Source organism: Adelges cooleyi, unplaced genomic scaffold (assembly GCF_023614345.1).
Source record: "Adelges cooleyi isolate 19-005CV unplaced genomic scaffold, UGA_ACOO_1.1 ACOO_flye_CR_arks_rails_tigmint_CR_PRNA_1, whole genome shotgun sequence".
In the NCBI taxonomy this organism is placed as follows: domain Eukaryota; kingdom Metazoa; phylum Arthropoda; class Insecta; order Hemiptera; family Adelgidae; genus Adelges; species Adelges cooleyi.
In genome coordinates, this window is record NW_026095751.1 from 2,186,889 (window position 1) to 2,208,387 (window position 21,499).

Genomic DNA, 21,499 nt, shown 5'->3' on the forward strand with positions numbered 1-21,499 from the left:
TCAGTGTCTATTCTAATATATAGTACCAGTGACTGGCTTCTATGGCATGCTTAAAGGGAAAAATGGTGCTTAGGGGCTCATGGCCGGCCGACAAAACACAATTCCGTGTCACATTGTACATCCGATGCGATAGCGTTGTGTGTGTTTAATAGTTATTGACTCAATATAAAATAACAGTATCTACCGAGAATCGTAGCCAAAGAAAAAGATACTTAAATAATGGGGGAATGGGAAGAGGAGGGGGGTGAAGGGCTGACGGGGCAAATAGTGCTTGAAACTAATAAAGTTTTATGGGTGTACTTTGTATTGATGTGTACAGAATTTCGGCGAAACAATTAAATTCGGCTGTGCGTGCACGTTTGAAACGAATTTCGACTTAAAATTACAGTGCTCTATCACTTGCATAAAAAAAACAGTCGAGTTAAATCCAAAGTTGTTTGGGATAGTCTTTAAACATAATACTACCGATAAACATTGATAAACCAAAAAAAAAAAATACCATAAAATCTAACCTCCTAACCTTCCACTGTAGAAGGTATAGAAAAAATGGTTTCTTTCTATCACTTTTTCGCGTAAAGTTTCAACGATTTAGGTCTGATCTAAAATGGATCTGTGTGAGTAGTGAATCAACGGTCAACAGGTAAAGAAAATATTTTCATTATGTTGTTAACTGCGGTATACGGGGTAACTATGGCAATACATTTTTATAGACAGGCGATCAATCTTGGCCATCCTAATACTAAAAATTAATTTTTAAGCACATCATTTTGTCGTTGTGCACACTCTTTTATCGATATTTGCATTTTTTATCGGTAAACTCTACACTGGACCTCTCTTATTACTACTACTACTCATTTACAACTAATGCTTTCCTTACTGTGCTTGTTTACATTGTCTATTGGTTTGAAACTGTACCCTGTAAAGTTATTACCTCGGATTTAGATATTCTGTCAGGTCAGTCAATATAATTGTGCCACGTGATGTTTAATGGTTGGCCATATTTTATAATACCACTTAACAATAGCCCAGCAATTATAAATAGAAACCCGTGTAAGCCGTTCATGATTTAATCCCAAAAACGTTTTGCCGTCAGACATCAGCCAGAATATATATATATATATATGGTAATAATAATAACGGATTACAGCTGCTCACAACGCTTGTTTGGTATTATTAGTTTGGTTTTCCGCACACCAATGAAATATATTTGGAATTATTTCTTCGTTGAAAAGTACAATATTTTATAAATATTACTCTATTCCAAGTACAATTACAATGTACAATTTGTTAATAATTAAACTTGAGTTCTTTTGGAAATCTTAAATAAATATACATACCACTTATATACTATCCTAACTGAATTATTATTTTATTAATTTACAACAAACCTCCATAAAACTATTAGAAAACATTTATTTGTTGTCGAAACTTAATAGCACAAGTGTTTTTTCAAAAACATAGTTTTATTGTATTTTTAAAAAAAACGTTTGTATTTGTTTGATCGTTTTCATTTATTTTTACTGCAAAATTATATAAAAACGACCTCCTCATTAATGCTCTCCTTTTTGATTTTAGGCTTTAATTAGGTACTGTTATTATAATCACAAAATGGCGACCAATTTTAATTCACTATGTACTATAATATTATCAACAAATTAATAATAAAGTGAAAACAAAATTAAAAACTTTGTTCAATATTTATTTGTGAGCATAAAAAAAAATGAAAAAAGAGAAACAATATATAGTAAAAGCTATAATTTCGATAACAGAATTGAAATTTAAAAAAAATTCAGTGTTGCACTTACTTTAACTACTATTAATTTGGCGCTTTCCGGTCACATCTTCATGGGCATCATTATAGTATAATTTGTTAAAACAATCTCACACTGATAGAGTATTTGACATTATTTACCTAACCTAACCTTTGTGCATATTAGTGCTGTAAACTTGGTATTTATTTTATTAGTTTCGGGTGAAAGTGATGTAAATACATTTTAATACACCGAAAAATATTATTTAACTAGCTCTAAACAAAGAACTAGATACTCAATGAGAAGTTCAAAACCGATTGTAACATTGGCCAAAATCATTGACATGCATTTAAGTATCGAATTTGCCTACTTAACACGCCGCGTTAGAAATGTTTTAGAATTTGTCCGAAAAACTACTCAATATCATAGCTGATGCCTTCTTAAAATTATTTTACTTTGATTTATCATATCTAAACGGTTTTATGTTTTTCTTGGCGTTTACACCTATAAAAATATTTCTCTTGGCTTTTTCAAGTTTAGTTTTGGGTTTATGGCTTGAAAATTAGACTGAAGACAGATCCAAAACGGGGCTGCAACACATATTAATCTGTTGTAAGAGAATTTTTTTTATCAAGTTCAAAAGCAATAACCACATTGTGTGTGTATAAAAACGCCTTTAGAATACCTATATTAAAGCGACCGTGATAAATAGTTTACAATAGTCGGTCGAGGTCTTTATTCCGCCCTTTAAACTTCCCATAGCAGACTATTGAGCTTGTGTGGAACAAACGACCACCCCTTATACTCTAGAGGTAGCATAGACCGAGGGTGGGATACGATTTAAATGTATTTATGACCCCTATCCAATATGCACACATTGTGCATTCGTTTCGGTTTATCGATTGCACCGCCGAGGTCGAGCAGAAGTCTTCGGGAAGGACATCGACATAATATTGTTTTGAATATCATTGCCTGAAAACTGACATGCAATTTGGCTATAAAATTAAAAACATTCAATTGTGTACCTAAAAAAAAAAAAAAACCCCTTGAATATATTACCGCTATGCCGGTAGAGTGCATTTCTGTTAAAGCTATTCAGATGTTATAATAATGTAAATAATATATTAAAATTGCTTGAGTATATTAATTGTCTGTATAAAAACTTTAAAAAAATCATTTCATTGACATAAAAGGCGTTACAAGTTGTGATTAAAGGACAAATACACAGAACGCAGTCAGACAGTAAAGTATCAAAGTAATACTTCAAAGATAAGAACCATGTCTGCCGATACATTAAAAAAAACACAATATTTTCCATGCTGAACGGGTAGCAATACTACTATGTTTTAAGTTTCTTTAAATAATATAATAGTTTTTAAAAAATGTCGAAAAATGTTGACATGAAATGAATTAAAATATATTCCACAAAATATGTTTAAACTATATGTCTTATTATAAATTTAACAATTACACGAGAACTATTTTCAAAACCTCAAACAAAATGTATTACAATTGAAATATATCCCTCAAACCTCAACAAGGCATTTAGAAATGATTAATGTTTCTTAATCGTTTTGTCAGTTTATAGCACTATTGGTCTCCCAAATACTATAACATTAATTAGTCATAAAATAATATGAAACCGAAAATTGAAATGTTGTGGAAATAAATCAACATCTCTCAAAAGCTTCAGTATTAAATATTTTAATGTGATAAATACTAAAGATACGGTTTATGTAAGCAATATTTACTGTTAACATAACTGGTAATAGTAGTTTATAATGTATGTTGAAAAAATCCCATTGATAAAAATCTGTGTGTACTACATAGCGTTTTATGGTCTCACGATTTTATACATATTTTATTTCATGTTTCATTTTATTTAAAAAAAAAAATGTTTTGTATTATAGTCGCCAGACAATGCCGCACTTTGTTTATTAAGTTTTTGTATTTACTTTCGTCGTTGTTTTTTTACTCGTTCACCATCCATCACTATTATCAGACGTTTTTTACAAAAGAAATTCAATTTATATTTATAATAAAAAGTTTATGAATGTGCGTCCGAAACATGCAGCTGCGCCATGAGGGGTTTTTTTTTTGTATATCTAGTAATTTATATAAAGCACACTCAAACGAAGAACTTATTGGATCAAAACAGACTATAGTATGTGCGATCGTTGAATATAAAATCAGCATCACAGCGATTGCTCGTATTTACAAAATATGTTTTTATATTTTTTGGTTTTATGTTTTTGTTAACTATTTTTTTGAATTCCGAAAACGACAGTGTTTAAGTCCATAAGAAATTGGCAAAAGTAATAACAATTTCCGTTTTATTGATGTTGTTTTATTTACCAGAAAAAAATATGCATAAATTGTCATTTTTTTAATGATGTATTTTTTTTTTTTATATTATGTTAGTGTTACATGTTATTATAGTTCTTTGCTGCCATGAAGTATAGCGTTGAACACAAGAGTTGGAAAACATAATATATCTTTACAACGATTTACATGCGTCGTATCATTTCCATTATGCAAATGCGCCATTGTCAAGTTGTTTTTTATCCGTATCGTACGTTGAACGAAAAAGAATATACAACCAAACCGTACACTTTGGCGGAGGCGTTCATTTGATTTCCTAAAAGTTATCTCGAAATAATAAATAACAGTCGAACAAGTTTTGTACACTTCTACATTTTTTTGCGACAGAAAGAAAACTTTTTTTTTTCATCATCCAATTCCATTATGACTTTGTTTTGCCGTTCGGACTTGAACTAGTTTGTACTACTCATCTGAACTGTACTGTTCACGGTTAAAGTTTGATTTTAATGCAATGCCTACTATACAATTTATAATGTATAAGACGTTCTCGTGCCAAACGTTCACAGTACATTTGGGCAACGGAATTCACCTTCATTTATCATCTTAACAACAGCTAACCCGACACGTTGCTGGTTCTACAAAGGGCGGTATCAGCCAACAACTTTCAATGCAATATGGTTTAATAGTTTTATTTAAATAATTGCCATAATCGAATACGCCTACTCTGTTTAATATTCTTATCGTGGATATATGTTATTGTGGGCTGGGTACAAGAAATTTTGTGTCGCTGTATTGGCGTTATACATTCACTTTCAAGTGATAAGAGATAAGTGATGTGAGGTGAAATGGTATGAGGTAATTGATAAGAGATTAGAGATAGGTGATAATAAATAAATGATAAGTGATAAAAGAGAAGTGATAACAAATAAGTAAAAAGAGATAGATATTGGATAATACGAAAGATTAGCGATTAGGGTTAAGAGCTGAGAGATAAAATATAAGTGACAAGGGATAAGTGATAAGAGGAGAAAATAAGTAGGTTTTTTTTTTAAGGTTCCATGCTTGTTTTGTCTTTCAAAATGTTTAAACATTAAGTAATTTATAAGAGATTAGAGATAAGTGATAATAGTTGCATGATAAGTGATAAAAGAGAAGTGATAACAAATAAGTAATAAGAAATAGATATTGGATAATACGAGAGATTAGCGGTTAGGGTTAAGAGATGAGAGATAAAATATAAGTGACAAGAGATAAGTGATAAGAGGAGAACATAAGTAGGTTTTTTTTTAAGGTTCCATGCTTGTTTTGTCTTTCAAAATGTTTAAAAATATTAGCAGGTATTTTTCGAATCTTACATTTGTGTACTTTTACTTTGGACGGTATGAAATGTTTGTAAATTATAATCTAGGAGATTTATATTGGGTTGCAAATCAACTCGGGCATCGGTTTCGGGATCTTATTATGCGCGTTCCCGCCCGGATTAGTTATATTGTAACAGGCGAAACGCGTGTAATCCGCAAGACCGTCATTTCCTGCTGCCAGTGCAAAGTAAATAGAGCTTCTTCGGTAATCTCGGCAACGTGAGAGATAATATTTTCCGCTTGAAGACACTCGATTAGACAATTGCCGGCAGTGCCGACGGGATTTCTGTAAACGGCTTACGACTTCAATCAGTGTTCGGTTTCTTCTTCAAGTGGGGGGAATTGCGGTGACGAACAATTTTACACACTATTGATTGTGTGCTATGGGCAAAGTATAATAGGTTTATTGAAAAACTATCGCCATTTGATAGAAGAGCATAAAAAAAACACAAACAATAATGATTGCAAAACAACATAATATTATTGAATATGACTTAAGCAACAGTAAAGATAATATGTTTCAAATAATCATAAGCAGAGTTGGGTAAAATTGAATCTATTAATAAACAAAAACTAAAAAGAAATCGATGAGTATTCATTACGTTACATGAATTGATGTAAAAGGGAAATATTTTTTTCTAACTACCAAACTAATTTAAACAAAACTGTTATTCGAATAAGTGGTTTATTCGAATAATATCCCAGCTTTAACAGTGTATGTGTATAATAATGTTGTAAAAAAATGTGTTTAGTTTATTTTGTTTTCGTTTGGTATTTATTTATACAAAAAAAACATATTTATAAAAATAGTACTACAGTTGAACTATTTACATTTTCTTTATTTTTTTATACATTATTAATATTGTACCTAATGATGTTTTTTGTGTAATCATTTCAACTTAATGTTTATATAATACACATTTTTTAGTTTCAAACGAATTACCTAAATATATCCAAGACCGTCGAGAGTATTTCTCTTTTTGTACGTTTTTAACACAATTCATTAGAACAGACGTCATTAAGTTTCAAACGTCGGGTAATCAATTTCACATTTATATAATATATATATATATATGTATATGTTCGTTTGCTTAAATTAATCTTGAAACTAATTTAAATGCAATCAAAACCTATTCATTCAAATATCATTCCAACGAAAGACCGCTTTAAATTTAAAAAAAAACCAAAATAACTACATTGCTAAATAACTAATTGCATTATAATTATATCTGCAATAGAAAAATATATTAAGCATTAATTATTAATCAGATCAACTACACAAACGATTTTTAATATAAATAGTTATCATAGCAATGATAATACCTCAATTACCCTTACCCTAGCCATCTTATGGGCTTGTTCGAAAGAAATTTTTTCTAACCTTCACTAACACACCAGGTAGCATACTAGTAGTGTACACATATGTACAACCATTTACATATAACATAATTAAAACATGTCCGGTAAATCCTAAATGCCTAGTCCTATTCGGACCGTTGCTTTTAAACTTCTAGAATTGTATTATAACGGTGGCTCTAGTAAAACAAGGCAAATCTCACACGTAGGGCAAACTTTTGGCAAACTAACGTTAAACTTTTGATATTCTATAGAAACCCGCATAGTTTTAAATTTAACTTTAATGCAAGTACTGCAGTAACTTGTTTAGAAACAAACACATATTAACGAGTGCGTGGTTATTTTCTTTAAACACGATGAAACAAGTTATAACCATTTACTTGACATCCAAATTGTGTTGTCCATGTTTTCCATGAAAACGGAGAATAACACTTTTAGTCATCGAGTACAGAGTTATAGAATCGAGAAGAGTTGAATACAGTCAGACATGGAAAAAATGTCATTAAATAACAGCTAATAAAGGCTAAAACAGTTGATTGTAATTAAAGATAATATTTTAACCGAAAAGCTACATTATGCAAATAAATTTAGTATAACGTTTACATTCAAATAACAAACTATAAATGGTCTATTCGAATAAAAATGAAACGTCTAAATAACCAATTATTTGTATTTTTTTGTTGTATTAAATATGTAATGTTATTGTAATTATTTAAATATACATTTCATGAAACAAAATATGTTCATTAAATTGCTTTAGTCAATCGAATATTATTGCTAGTGCACATAATATTGCTAGTGTGTTATCAGATAAAATCAAAATATACAAATTATTATAAATAAATGTTCCAAACAAAATTGACAATAACTTCAAAATATTACTTTTTTTTAGTTTTCAAGAACTCTATAAGCACATTCCTTAAGTAATACAATTAAAATTTCTTTGCCTGGAGACTATTTTTTATTTTTATAAAACAACTAGTTATTTTTTCCGCTCCTTGGAAAAACATAAAAAAATTGAACCATAGTTATGTTTTTTCGGTTTATTGTAGTACATATCACTCATCTCGTGACTCTTATCTCTAATCTCTTATCGCTTACCTCTTATCACTCTCTCTTTCTCTCTCTTTTATCACTTATATCGTGCCTGGGAATAGGGATAAGGGTGGGAATTAGCTCTGGCACATAACCGAAAAAAGCGTTCTTTACAAAAGCGTTACAAAACCATTACAGGGGTAGAAGATAGGGGGTAAGTGATAAGGGGTGGGAGATAGGGTAGGAGATAGGGATAGAAGATAGGGGGTAGGGGATAGGGTAAGATATAAGAGATAATAGATATGTTGTACGTTCAACGTTCAAGTTAGAACTAAATGAACAATTCAAAATAGTTTAAGGGCCCAAATTCTATGAATTGTTTTAAGCCAATATTAAACACTACAATATTAGCCAGAAACTTGATGATTTAATATACTAGCTTGTTACTGCTTCTTAATATACTATATCATTATCTATAATTCCACCACTACTCTAAATTTATTCGGTACTTCAACGAGACATGAAAATGCTCTTTCGTGGTTGCAGACTCGGCTGAAAAACTTTTTTAATAAGATTTCCGCCGGTCTGATGTTTTTACAATATTATTTGGAAATCCATTTTTTTGCAAAAAATCCCGTATTTTTGTAACGTTTTCTTAAATGTTTATATATTTTTTGTTTTGTTTTCATCAGGTCTTGGCCATGAGGGTGTGGCTGCTGTTAGCGTGGTGTGCGGTCGCCGCGTTCGGTCAACGGCCCACGCCCAACAAGAGACACGACGTTTACATCGCTGGGTTTTTCCCGTTCGGCGGTCGCGTCTCCGGCAGCATACCAGAAGGAAGAGTCGGCAGGGGCGTGATGCCGGCTGTCAAACTTGCAGTGGATCACATCAACGAGAACCCGACTCTGCTGCGCAACTATCGACTGCACGTGTGGTGGAACGACACTCAGGTATGTGTCCCGGCAATATTATTATACACACATATGTGTATAGTCTCTGTACAACTCTTGTAGGTGGGCGCACTAAAACGTAATTCAAAGGAATTCCGAAAGAGCTGAGCGCACGTTGTACGCTATTAACGTTATGGCTGTGCTAAAGTCCAAAAGTCGTACGGGACGTGACTTACGGCGTTATTGTTAGAAGTTGAATTGAATAAGTTTTTTTTTTACACAGGCAGGTAGGCACAATGTAAGGCGATAAATGTTATGGCGTCAACACTTAGGGACGACCGAGTATAGTGTTACAGTGGCATCTTGCTGTGGCGCAATCAGCATTTGCCCAACGGATAGGAGATACGAACTGGGAAAAGATAAAAAAAAAGTAGTTATTTTAAACTATCCATGGAAAAACATCGAATCATGAATATGTTTTTGCGTTTTTTTTCTAGTTAATATCGCTTATCTTTTATCATTTATCTATTATCTCTAACATGTTATCACTATCTCTTGTATATTATCTCTTATCGCTTTTCACTTATCTTGCATCTACTATCTCCAATTCCTTATCACTTATCTCAAATATTGTATCACTTATTTCTTAGCGTAACAATAAAATGGCGACATAAAATTTCTTGTACTCAGTCCAATAACATATCCATGCTAACTATTTCTTATGTATATACCCACATTTGAGGGCGTTGCCAATAATGTACCTACTTAAAATATTGTATATTTTGTATCAGGTTGGAACGTTTACGATTGGTGGTCGTCAGTCTTTGATAGTTTGTCACCATTATGATCAATATATCACAATTAACAATGTATAACAATATAAATGTTTAAACCAAACAAATTCTAACCCTCCCACTGAGTCGGTGAGGGTGTTGTCGAAAATCAGCTAAAAACTGTGTTCCGATTCAAATACAAAACAGTAATACGAGTATTTTGCACACGTTGAGAAGGATAATTCTTAATTTTTATCAAATACTCCATTCGTCTACGGTACTTGCAAAATGAAATATTACGCAATATTTTCCGTTCAAAATCTGTCATTACACTTTAGTTAGCGTTCTGGAAAAAGGTACACAATGTCTAATTTGTTTTCCGTTGAAAATTGAACAGTAATCTGTGCATTTTATTCTTCGAAAAAGTTACGGTAATGTGTTGAAAATAAAATCCATTTTTTCGGTTTATATTTAGCTGTTTTTGTTTCGACATATAAAAAAAACAGTGGTATAAAAAACAATTCGTTTATCCGATAAAATAATATTAAGAATTGAAAACGTGAAAAGAAACTAAATAACAATAAAACAAACCGACGCGACGTGAGAGGAAAACCAAAAGAATACTGTCCTTTTACTGTACTTTTTTTTTTTCATTGACTGAAAAATAAGTTTGACAGTATAACCGGAAGCTTAGACAAAACTCACATGACAGCATATTTTTTATTTCCCAAGTTGGTTATTGAGCCGCACAACATAATAATATTTGTATCGAAGCAATTTCGTTCAACGTGACATCAAATGCATATAAAAATATCATAACGTGTTGTTTGTAAACAAAAAATTGCCTTGTAAATATTATGATATGGTCGATATTGTTTTCCTTTGATTACTATGTAATAAACTTTTATGGTTTTTTTTAAATTTTTTACCGTCGTTTGACATCATAATACACATACATAAGTGACAGGGGAGTTATATATTGTATTGTTCGGTTATCAAACTAAACGTTGCCATTGTGTAAATTGTAGTAACCATTTAGGACTTGTAAAAAAACTAACGCTGCAATGTTTGTTGGAAAACTACATTTATCAGCGAAATATATATATATATATATGTTATTTTATCGTTTGCCTAGAACTGATGTGCACTTATCTGACTCTGATGGTCGCCGCAAATTAAAATGATACCGATTAGTTCCAATTTATTTATAATCAATTATCGTAACATATCTATTCACGTCTAAATATATTATTATACATAAAAAACCAAATTTCAAAATTTTTATTTTATTCGTCTATCAAACACCGACCACCCTCCACCCCCAAACAAATGGCACAGTTAACGGACGGCGTTGGACGTCTGAGAATAATAATTTTTTTTTTTTTAAAGTTTCCCGAGTGCGTTAATATTATCGCACATCTACCGGGACGTTTGTTCGGCTTAAGGTATTTTTCAAGCGCTCACCCGGCTTGCCCGGAAATCTTAAAAGCGCAAAACGGGGAAGGGAAACACTTTTATCGGACCAGACAATGGGAAATCCGCCGGTATTTCCATAGACCTCAGGTGCGGCACTCGGATAGTATACGATACACTTAAAAGCAATGGGAAAAGGGCGCGCGTTCACTGTGTATATGTATAGGCTTCTCGCACAGTCTTAAATACGGCGGTGTCTAGTTTGTTTTATATCCTCGTCGAAAAAAAGAAAAAGAATAATATACTTTATACACTTTGAGCACGACGGAAAACTTACCCGTTTGCCGGGTTACCTATTAAAAACACCCACGACAGTAAAATATAATAATATCGGTTTTCGGGAATACCGTTTTATAGTTTTTACGGTATAATTTAATATTAGGACATACCGTCAAGTTAGCTGTTTGAACAACAAAAAAAAAACGCCGCTGGACTCTTGGATAGCTGCAAAACACTAATTAGGAAAATAATCAAACCCAAAGCGTTTTGGAATCTAGAAAATTATTCAAAAACAATAAGGTTCATAAAACCACTTTTAATTGTAGTTTGCAATACTGTTGATAATCGCAACAACGATACGTTGGAAAAACATAATGATAATCATTTTTTACATAATAATTTACGCAATGTTATACAACTTTGTAAAAAAAATACTTTCATTACATGTTTTTGGCATAAAATCGAATATTGTTAACTTAAGTCCTTCAGAAATATTTAAACATATTTACATAGACTATTTTCAAAATAGCCAACAAATATTAGAATAATTTTTGTTATAGCATTCAGCAAAATTCCAAAAATAGCTGCGTGGGTATTGTTATTGGTTATTCAATACGACCTAACCTAACCGCCCACGACTAATAAAATATATTATATTCGTTTTTTTAATAAATCATATACTTGTTTTATTTTGTTTTTTTGTCATTTAAATATAAACCGTCAGTTTTTAACCGAATGACACAATGCGGTGGATATTGAATCATAATACTATCTAAACTTTTAATCAGTTCAATTATATTATTATTTTTACAAACAAGATAACATCTTTAAACTCGAAATTAAATTAAAGTTTATTTTTTAATGACTCTCAGCTCAATATAGCGTTACTGTTTTTTTTTTTACTTTTTTATACAAACATGTAATTAAAAGATCATGGTTTGAGTTTTTTTTTAATTGGTATTTAATCGGTGGTGGTTTTGGTTGTTTACTTATTATATTTTAACTAATTGCTTGTTCGGTTCCAAGTCATACGCCATTGAAAATGTATTTTAAAATGAAATCTACTATTGTGACTGTGTGGAATCGGGAAGGCAGTTGCGGCGGACTGTGCAAGTTAATAAACGTTAGTCCGTCCAACTCCTTTCCGTTTCCAAACGTCATACATTACCGAAGCGACCCTTTAAGTTTGTATTCGTCGTTAAACCGAACAAAATGCAATTAAAAAAAAAGTTTATTAATTTAATTCTTTTTTCTTAATTTTTAACATTTTTTGTTTTTTATATTGTATACAATAAATTGAATAAGTCTGGTCCAGTCTAGGTTAAGCTCTACCCACGTCTATGTTTATTACCAATCACTAATAAATATAATTGGTCATACTGACCTGAGTTTGTTTACCTTTTTGGGTTTTTTTTTAAAGTGAACCATCTGGTTTTATTAAAGATGTGGTAATTCTGTTGACTAGTACATCATCTACATTGCTAAGGAACGCTATAAATAACTGAAAACATATTCCAGTTGTATGAGATCGAATTATCATGTTAGAGTAATATATAAATGTACATCATGTAAATCATTTTACATTAATCCTCATTCGTCCGTTTCACTTTTTCATTTCCCGCTCTTGTTTTGACACGCCCAAACCATCTAAATATTTCTCTCTTTTATGTCTATCATTTACACTACCCACAACATTTCCCTTGTACTCATTACTTCGTTTGCCAGCTTCTTCTATTTATCTACCATATTTTGTATTCAATGTCCAACATTAGGTTTTATACAAAATTGCTGTGCTCGATTATCGTTCTCTGTCTTGAAATAATGTATTTTGTAAAAGAGAATAACACGTAGAGTTTAAGAAATAAGTTTTAAAAAACGCTGTTCAATATAATAGCTTTAAATTCAATACAAATCCATACAGCACACGGTGAAGTTATATATATATATACTACTATATATAGGCATTAGGGTGGTATAAAAAATACCTTCTTTTTCTTTTGCATCCAAAGCTACAGCTCGACTGACTGACCTGGCAGTACGTTTTTTCTCGTTTTCCTTTTTAATTTTGTGCCAATGGGGTTGTCGTTTTTGGGATTTCTAGATGTTTCAATTGAATCTCGTCGGAAGACTCGATTGTAATGATGAGAGAGAGAGAGAGAGAGAGATAGAGGGCGTGCCAGCGGTTATATAATATACAGGTGCAGCGTGTGGGGTGGTGGGCGGAGAAGGGATGGAATTCATAATGGTTTTGGAGATTAAATTCCCATACACGTCTAAGCACACGGCCGTGTGTTGCAGTCAAAATTGATCACGAGCACGTTTTGCCAGTGCTGGAAGCTTCAATCTTTTCCGCTTTCAATCTCTACCGGTTGAATATCCCTCGGATAATAAATTATGGCGTATAATCCCGAAAACCCGAACGAACGCGCGTTTTCCCTTAAAATTCCCTTATTTCGCCCCTTTTTTTTATTCCACCGCACCTAACTCGGCTATAGCGCAGTATAAACGTATACATATACAAGATAAGTGTGCTATACAAATAAGTTTACTTATAGTTCACTCTAAGACGTATACAACACTATTGTGTACCTTGCTTCGATTGCGGTATATATATATATATATATATATATATATGGCTTATATTTGGCAGATAAGTAATAGTTAATGATAAAATATCAGCATCTGAAATATATTTGTAAAACTAATTCAGCCTAACCGAACGGTCTTAGATTTAAACAGCACTCCGATTTAGATTTCACTATAGTCGTTTGTCTAAATGGATGTCTACATAGAGTACAGTTATGAAGTCATTTAGACGGTTGTCAGTCGTTTTATTGTTGTAATATTCGAACCCACTTTTATCGTTCACTAAGCGAATGCGATTTAGTTAAATTTAATAAATTATCTTCTCAGACCGGATTCGTATGACTAATAGTCAAGTTGTCTATTTTCAGTTAAGCTACTAAAAGCTGTCGACCGTGAAATTTTCGATTGGCTTTAATAGTTTCAATATTTCACATAAACATAAAACAAAAAAAAAAATCAATAGCTTTTACTTTTAATAATAATTATAATACTATGCGGCTCATGTGTATAAATGTATTTAAAATATTTTTCTTGTAATTAATCGCACTATTGCGTGTTAAGGTACCACTACTTTTTATTTGTTCCGGAATAATAATTACTATAGGTTCTAAGTGCTTATAAAGTGTGTCACTCGTTATATATATTGTGAGGATTTTTGCCAACGCCTACCACTACGAACACAATATCAAACGTTATGAGCTTTCCTAACCTAATTTTATCCCATTGGTATCCCATAGTGAATAGAGACGCTAACAAATCCTAAAAAAAATCTTCAATAAATGATTTAAAACTGGAGGTGGGTATCTTAATTGATAAATCAAAACTAAAAAAATAATTTTTAAATTTAATCAGTTATGGCAAACAACTGTTGATTTTTAATCGATTATTTTTGTAAATGATAATATTTCAAATAATCTGTTTTTAATTAAAAAAAAAAAATACACAATTATACTACCTTAGTAATTCTGAAACTAGCCAACGAATAATGCATATAAATATAGTTTATAATTTTTAGTGATCATTTTGAAAGAGAATAACTAGTTATATATTTTTATATATAGGTCGTTACGTAGTTTCAGTATTAATAGGAATGTATGCATATGTTATTCTTTATTAAAAAACAAATAAATGTAAATAATAATTTATTACTATCTCATCAGCTAGTCTTCTTTTGTACATCCTTTTCAACACTTTTTTCCCTTTATTCTTTCATGTGTACATTTTTCAAACGTGCCATAGCAATACAATATTCCAAGTTAATTTTTTTATTGATATTCTTGTACATAATAAATTAAATAAAAAACGTAGGTCTCCAATGTATGTCCAATCATCGAGCTCTAAGCACTTCGTGTCCATTATCGAAGCTTTCCCGTATAAGTAATAATAATTAATGACTGAAGTGGGTATTTCCGTGAATTTTTTGTTCCATTTTTATATTTTGAAATGTCAATAATAATTAATCCGTAAGTGTAAACTGACACGCATTCGACGGTGACCAACATCGGATAACGTTTTCATCTATAGTCTGTTGGCAGTATTCTGTCTGGTTAAAAGTTTATTTTTTTAACGATCGGAAGCAAAGTGAAATGCGATTTGAATGGGGAAAAAAAAGAACAATACAACACTGCTACATGCTATGCGAGTACAATACGTCAATACGAAATTTTATTTTAATAAAACCTATTTACGATTTAGGATTTTAGTGTTGTGATCCTCGACGGAATCGTCGTCCGGCTTTCCTTTATTAGAATAATAAATAACGACGCCTGTAAAATATATATATATATATATATATAATAGTATCGTGCGTCGTATAAAAGTTTTTGTTAATAAAACCAAACAAACAAAACCCATTGGGTCTGGTCCACTTAAACGGATACACGGTGGCGTGTAATCGCGAATAACGGTATTCGATCAACAGTAAAGGGACAAAGCTGTTTTTTTTTTTTTTTTTAATAGATAGTATCAACGCTGCCGGGTTTGTGGGAATTATTATGGGATGGTGTCTTTTTTTTTGCACGTTCCATAAAACAGCCGAGATCGGTTCTGGGCGTTGGTAAACGATTTATCGTCGCGGATACAATGAAAGCGACGGAAAATTAATTCCAAAAGCGCACCGCCATCCTGTTATTGTCAACAAATGCCAAACACGGTTGTGTAAAGTAAATCAAACCCAACCTAACCGAACGCGAATAACATTAACGCTGTACCCCGTTCCGCGAGAGAACGCACCCGCGCAGTAGACCGTATGCGCCTGCGCAGAACCCGCATTCGCCTGCGCAGCCAGGAGTAACGCGTTCTGGTTTCTGCGCTGGTGTGTGCGTTCTCTCGTGAAACGGAATATACCGTAGGCGAGTTTTGTATGAAAAACCCACAAACATTAACCTGGTATTCGAACAAACTATCATCTCAGATTTCCTTTACGTATGCCGTTGCTCTAGTGATTTCGTTGTGATAAAGGTCATTGAAATCGAGATAAAGACGAATTTTGGTGTTGTTTTTACCTTTAAAAGGTACTTTTACTTTTATAAGGTTATTTTACCTTTAACGGACAACAAACATTTTCACTGTGCCTGAACTTTGTGTAACTTAATAAAGCAATTTTACCTAGACGTGCGATCGCTGTCTGAACCTCGACCGCATGGGTAACAAGTCAACAAAGTTTGACTTGTATTAGTGGCTTTGTTTTTGGGATACTGTGGTCAACCGTCTTGGAAAAGTTTCAGTTGCCGCTGATGACACCAATTATTTACTTGAAATAATGGTCCTAATTTCGTCATTAAATTTGAAGTATCGATTTTCAATTATTTGACTAGGCGTGATACTCCTTAGGGAGGTGAAAGAAGATGATTCGAAGGAGATAAAGAAGAGTTGTCTGATAAAACAATTGATTTATTGATAACATGAAACAGGATTAGTGAATCAGAGATAATAGGAGGAAATTTATGGGAGTGGAACGGTTTCGTTGTCAAAGATAAATCGATAAGAGTGGGCAAGTGGTGACTTCTTACAGCGATTTTGACGAATTATTATTATTATTATTGCTGCGAAACTCGTCGAATCTGTTTCGCTGAATTTTTATCGCCGATTGCGTTCGACTCGAAAGTTTTTCAGTTAGACGACAAGCTGCTAAAACACAGGCATGCTTTGCATTTTTTACATCAAAGTTCAAATCGTATCTCGCGAAAGTTTGACCGTTTAACTTTGGCACGTGCACGTCGAGTGCGTGATAAATTCGTACAATGTACTTTTTATCGTATTATACGTATTTGGCCTGACAAATAACAAACGCCTTTTCGTTTTGCGCAGAAATTCGCCAAACCTCTCGACACCACCTCGATAAGTACATATTTGCACATTTGAAACAATAATGGCAAGCGACGTTCCTGGCAAGCACTACGACAAACAAGACCCGAAATAATGTTATTCTTATGAACGCACCAGCGTTATGCGATTGTTGTGATAAATTCGTAAGCAGTTGAAGGATGAACAGTTTTTGTCTCGCCGTTATATTTTCACCGGTTTTGGCGTTGTTTTGTAAAAGACATTTTGAAAACGTCACTTCTTTTTTTTTTATACAAATGCTCGCTTTTTAACCCTTTCAGTCCCGAATAAAAAAACAAAATTGTTTTTTTTCTCACACATTTATTTAAATACTATTCAAACTAAGAGATTTACAAAATTTTTTTTTTTTTTGTCAACTCATTTTCTAATAGCCGATTGGGCGTTAAGGGTATAAGTGTATAATTGATATCGTTTAGGCTTTATAAACTAAAATAACAAAATATTAACATTTACAAGAAAATTGTCCTAATTTTAAACATCGCCCGCACTGTACAAGTACTACATGATTTCTTGTATCAACAGTGTTACTCACAAGCTGTAAATGTCTATGTGCCATTTTAATTGCACAGTGTGTTTAAGACCTCTTTGTGTATAAAGAGAGAATGATAATGACAATATATTTTAACCATGTCTCACGCACAGTACAAAACAATATTATAATATTAAAGAAAAACCACTTAAATGAGTCGTTTACAAAAAGGGTGTTAAAATACAACAATGTTCACTATAACTATGTTCACAGTCGATAGAGTTTGCGGTGTGTGGCGGAAAGTGTACATGTATTTTTTTTATACTGATATAAATGTATGTAAATATCACTTTTTTTTTATCCTTTCGGTCGTTTCGGTTAGGTCGTAACATAATAATATTATATTTGATGTGTATTATACAATTCTGTATAAAAATGGCTCGTATATATTTATTTTTATTGGTAGGTACTTTGGTTGTTTCGCTTCAACTACTTCAACACGTTGTATTTTGTACGTGTTGACGACGTTTTTTTTTTTTAATACCGTTTATTCGAATAGGTAAGATTTTCGACAAGTTTTTTTTGTTGTATTTTTACCGTCGATTTTTAAGCTTATCGTCGATTCCGATTGAATGGCATTGCTATATAATATGTATGAAAAAAAAAAGGTTTATAGATATAATACTATTCTCTTGTGTCAGACACGCACAATGTAAGACCGTAGCACGGCACGACAAAACCACATTTCGACAAGAAGGAAACCGGAGAAGTAGTCGAAGGGACGTATGACAATATAAATAATATAATTTTGTCGGTTTGTCTTGACTTGGGTAAATTGACTTGTCATGCGAAATGTTTGCCGAACGATTGTTTTGGTCGTGCGAATTTTATTTATATAGAAAATATTATTACGTCTAATACCGACACCTGCCACTAAAACGTAACAATGTCGTTAAGACTGTTCTGGTTCTTTTGACAGATTATATCGAAACAGAATACAAAAATTGTTTACTCGGTACCTGTTGAAAAATAGTTAGGTATAGTATTACGGGCAAATCAATACTACAATCATTATCAATATGTTACAAAAGTTATCAATTACCTTATCGCGTGAAAATAATATGCTTGTAACAAAAATCACTAGTTAAGTTGGTAACACAGAATCACACATACACACATAAATCCCACAAAAATGGCGCACGTCGACTTATCACTAGTTGGCAATCTAGTTTGTTACGTACACATATCTGTGTTCTTATCAGCGTCCATAATCAGCCGTTTCTTATCAGTTATCAGCTGTTTCTTATCACTATCGAGAACGTTAGGCCTGTCTTCTTGTACAAAAAGCTCCTTTAATTCCAGTAGTGTTCCCTAGGCTACTCTTCTTCGCTTAACATGTCGTATGCTATGAATTGAACGTATATACCTACCTGTAAAATAATCAATCACGTCGTACAAAATATAATCTAAATATAATATTATATTGCGCACTACCGATTTGTGGCTACACAAATATTTGCCACAGCCACCAGCACAACATCCGTCATTCCTAATGTGGGTTGACGAATGCGGGGAGTAGACGGTAGGAAAAAGCTGTCCGTCAAACTATAACCGACCACAGCGGTGGTGGGGCCGGTGTATATTAAAATATGTATTTCGGTTTCTATATATAGTGGAATATCATGCCGACAGTGCACATCAACTGTCTAAAATATGTTGTGCGCATCAATCTATATTAACAGCGTAATTAAATAATAATCGTAAAAGTATAATATAATAGACATAGAGAATTAAACTTTTGTTAGATTTTACCTTTTTAAACGGACGAGAATATCCCGGGTAGTCGAATAATTTTATTTTTTACCCGTGTGTGCACCCCCTCGGCTGGGCTTTTGATTTGGCACGTTGGGATTACAACCGGCTGTCAACCTAACGCTAACCAAGCTAGTGTGAGGTCACGGCACGGTTTGTGGCTATTCCTCTCTGTCGACAGTGGTCCTTATCGAGAGAAAAACTGTCGGCCACAAGCTCAATATATAATATAACAACGATAGTACCGACTTATTTCACTTTACCCAACACATGGGGATGTATATTTTTTATTATTACTCCGGACAAGGAACGCAGTCGCTATTAGAACACACGGTTTAATGCATTTTATATTATACAAGTTCAATATACTCTTATCTTCTTAGCATTTTATATTACATGATTTTATAAGAAAAGTAAAAATACTTCAAAAATATAATATTAACGCCAGAGCAGAGATGCTGTTTTTTTTAATTAAAACATTTATCGCCCTTCGACAGATTTTATGACGATCTTCGAGTAGGCGTTTTATATATTGTTTGAATATTTTTCACACTATATTTTCGTCAGGGTTTGGGCGGTTTAAATATTATACGTTGGTGACTTGTCGTTTTTATGTCATAAAACAGAATAATAATACCATGCGTTTATAAGCCTAACCGACCAGCACAGACATTGGAGTTTATTGTGAAAAACTTTTTTTGGACTTTCGACCCGAACTCGTCTCAAATTACCATATTTTAATGCTGCTTTTAGCGAGATGAAGTTTTGACTCGACGTTTTGTGCAAAAAAAGAAAAAAAAAACTATGGCGCCTAATTATTTGAGGGTATATGTAAAGTGGAAGTGTTTGTCTTTCACCTCGACGGCTAATTAATTGAGTCCGAAAAAGTCGGTAATTTTAATTAACGGACGATTTAATAAGACGTTGCGGGCCAGTAGATTTTTGTATAAGTAACTTTTAATTTCTCCAATATTAGGTACTCCGTCTGAAATGTATTTTGGAAACAAAGCATTATATATCATACAAACGTTAGGACGGTAAAAAATTGTCACACCTACACTTAAAAAAAAAACAGCTTGAAAAAAATTGCTGTTGGGAAATTTATGGGAAAACCGACCGGGACGCTCAGCTAAATGTAGCTGTTTACTGCAAATAAAAATAAAAAAAGATGACGGCCGGTTTAAGCGTGGTAACAATGTAATATCATAATATTATTATGTATAAACCCGGGAATACCGGGAAGACTACAGTTATACGTGTCTTGAATGGCATTTTCCGAATGTTTAAAATTCTCGCGCACGTTTATTGGAGTTCAAATTAAAGTAGTTTTTCCTACTATACCGCGCAATAAAAAAAAATATAACATAGATGAGAACGTTTTGTTTAAATTGTATTTTAAACCGACTTTCACCGCACACAATTAAAACGATTGATGGCGCAAAACATAATGCCAGCAACAATAGTATTTGAATAAATAGGATTTCCTTAGAGACCATACAATAAAAATATAAGACTATAATATAAAACAATCTTTGTTGAAAAAAAAGTTACACATCCGTTAATACTCCGGTCTAATTGCCGTTAGATCGATTATTTATTGTTATCTCCAGACGTGTTATCACACTTAGTTTGTATATCTTTTCAGTTTATCTTATCACCGGTAATCTTATCAGTGGTATCAGTTTATCTTATCAGTTATTACCGGGCATTTAAGATGCTACAAGATCACTTTAAACTCCATATTCTAAAAACAAACTGATCCTGCGCTTAGGCAGTTTGGTAATCTTTACAAGTAATTTTTAATTACAGAAGTAAAATTTAACACAATATATCAGAGTCGATGCGAATTTTATTATAGGAATCAGTGCATACATATAAACTAAAAACAGAGTTTCAAAAAAATGTTGATTTGTTTTATACTAAGCTGTCTGAAAGTATTTATCACTCGGCTTAAGATCGTCTATCATGTTAATAATAAATACGACAAAGGACAGTCAACTATCGTATGCGAACATGATATTATTATATGAGGGGAAAAAATAAAGTGGTACTTTATCCGAACGTTAAGGTCTTATAAAATTCAGTATTGTTTGGATGAAAGGAGGTA

At 32.5% G+C, this 21,499-nt stretch overlaps 1 protein-coding gene across 2 annotated transcripts in view; it reads left to right on the forward strand.

The window, feature by feature from the left end:
• LOC126836412 (gamma-aminobutyric acid type B receptor subunit 2) overlaps positions 1 to 21,499 on the forward strand; it is a 169,079-nt gene that overhangs the window by 57,194 nt on the left and 90,386 nt on the right. For both annotated transcript variants that reach the window (XM_050569782.1, XM_050569773.1), the window contains one exon: positions 8,518 to 8,775. In XM_050569782.1, the coding sequence (XP_050425739.1) occupies positions 8,527 to 8,775 (249 nt within the window). In that variant the 5' untranslated portion in view covers positions 8,518 to 8,526. The remainder of the gene's footprint in view (positions 1 to 8,517; positions 8,776 to 21,499) is intronic.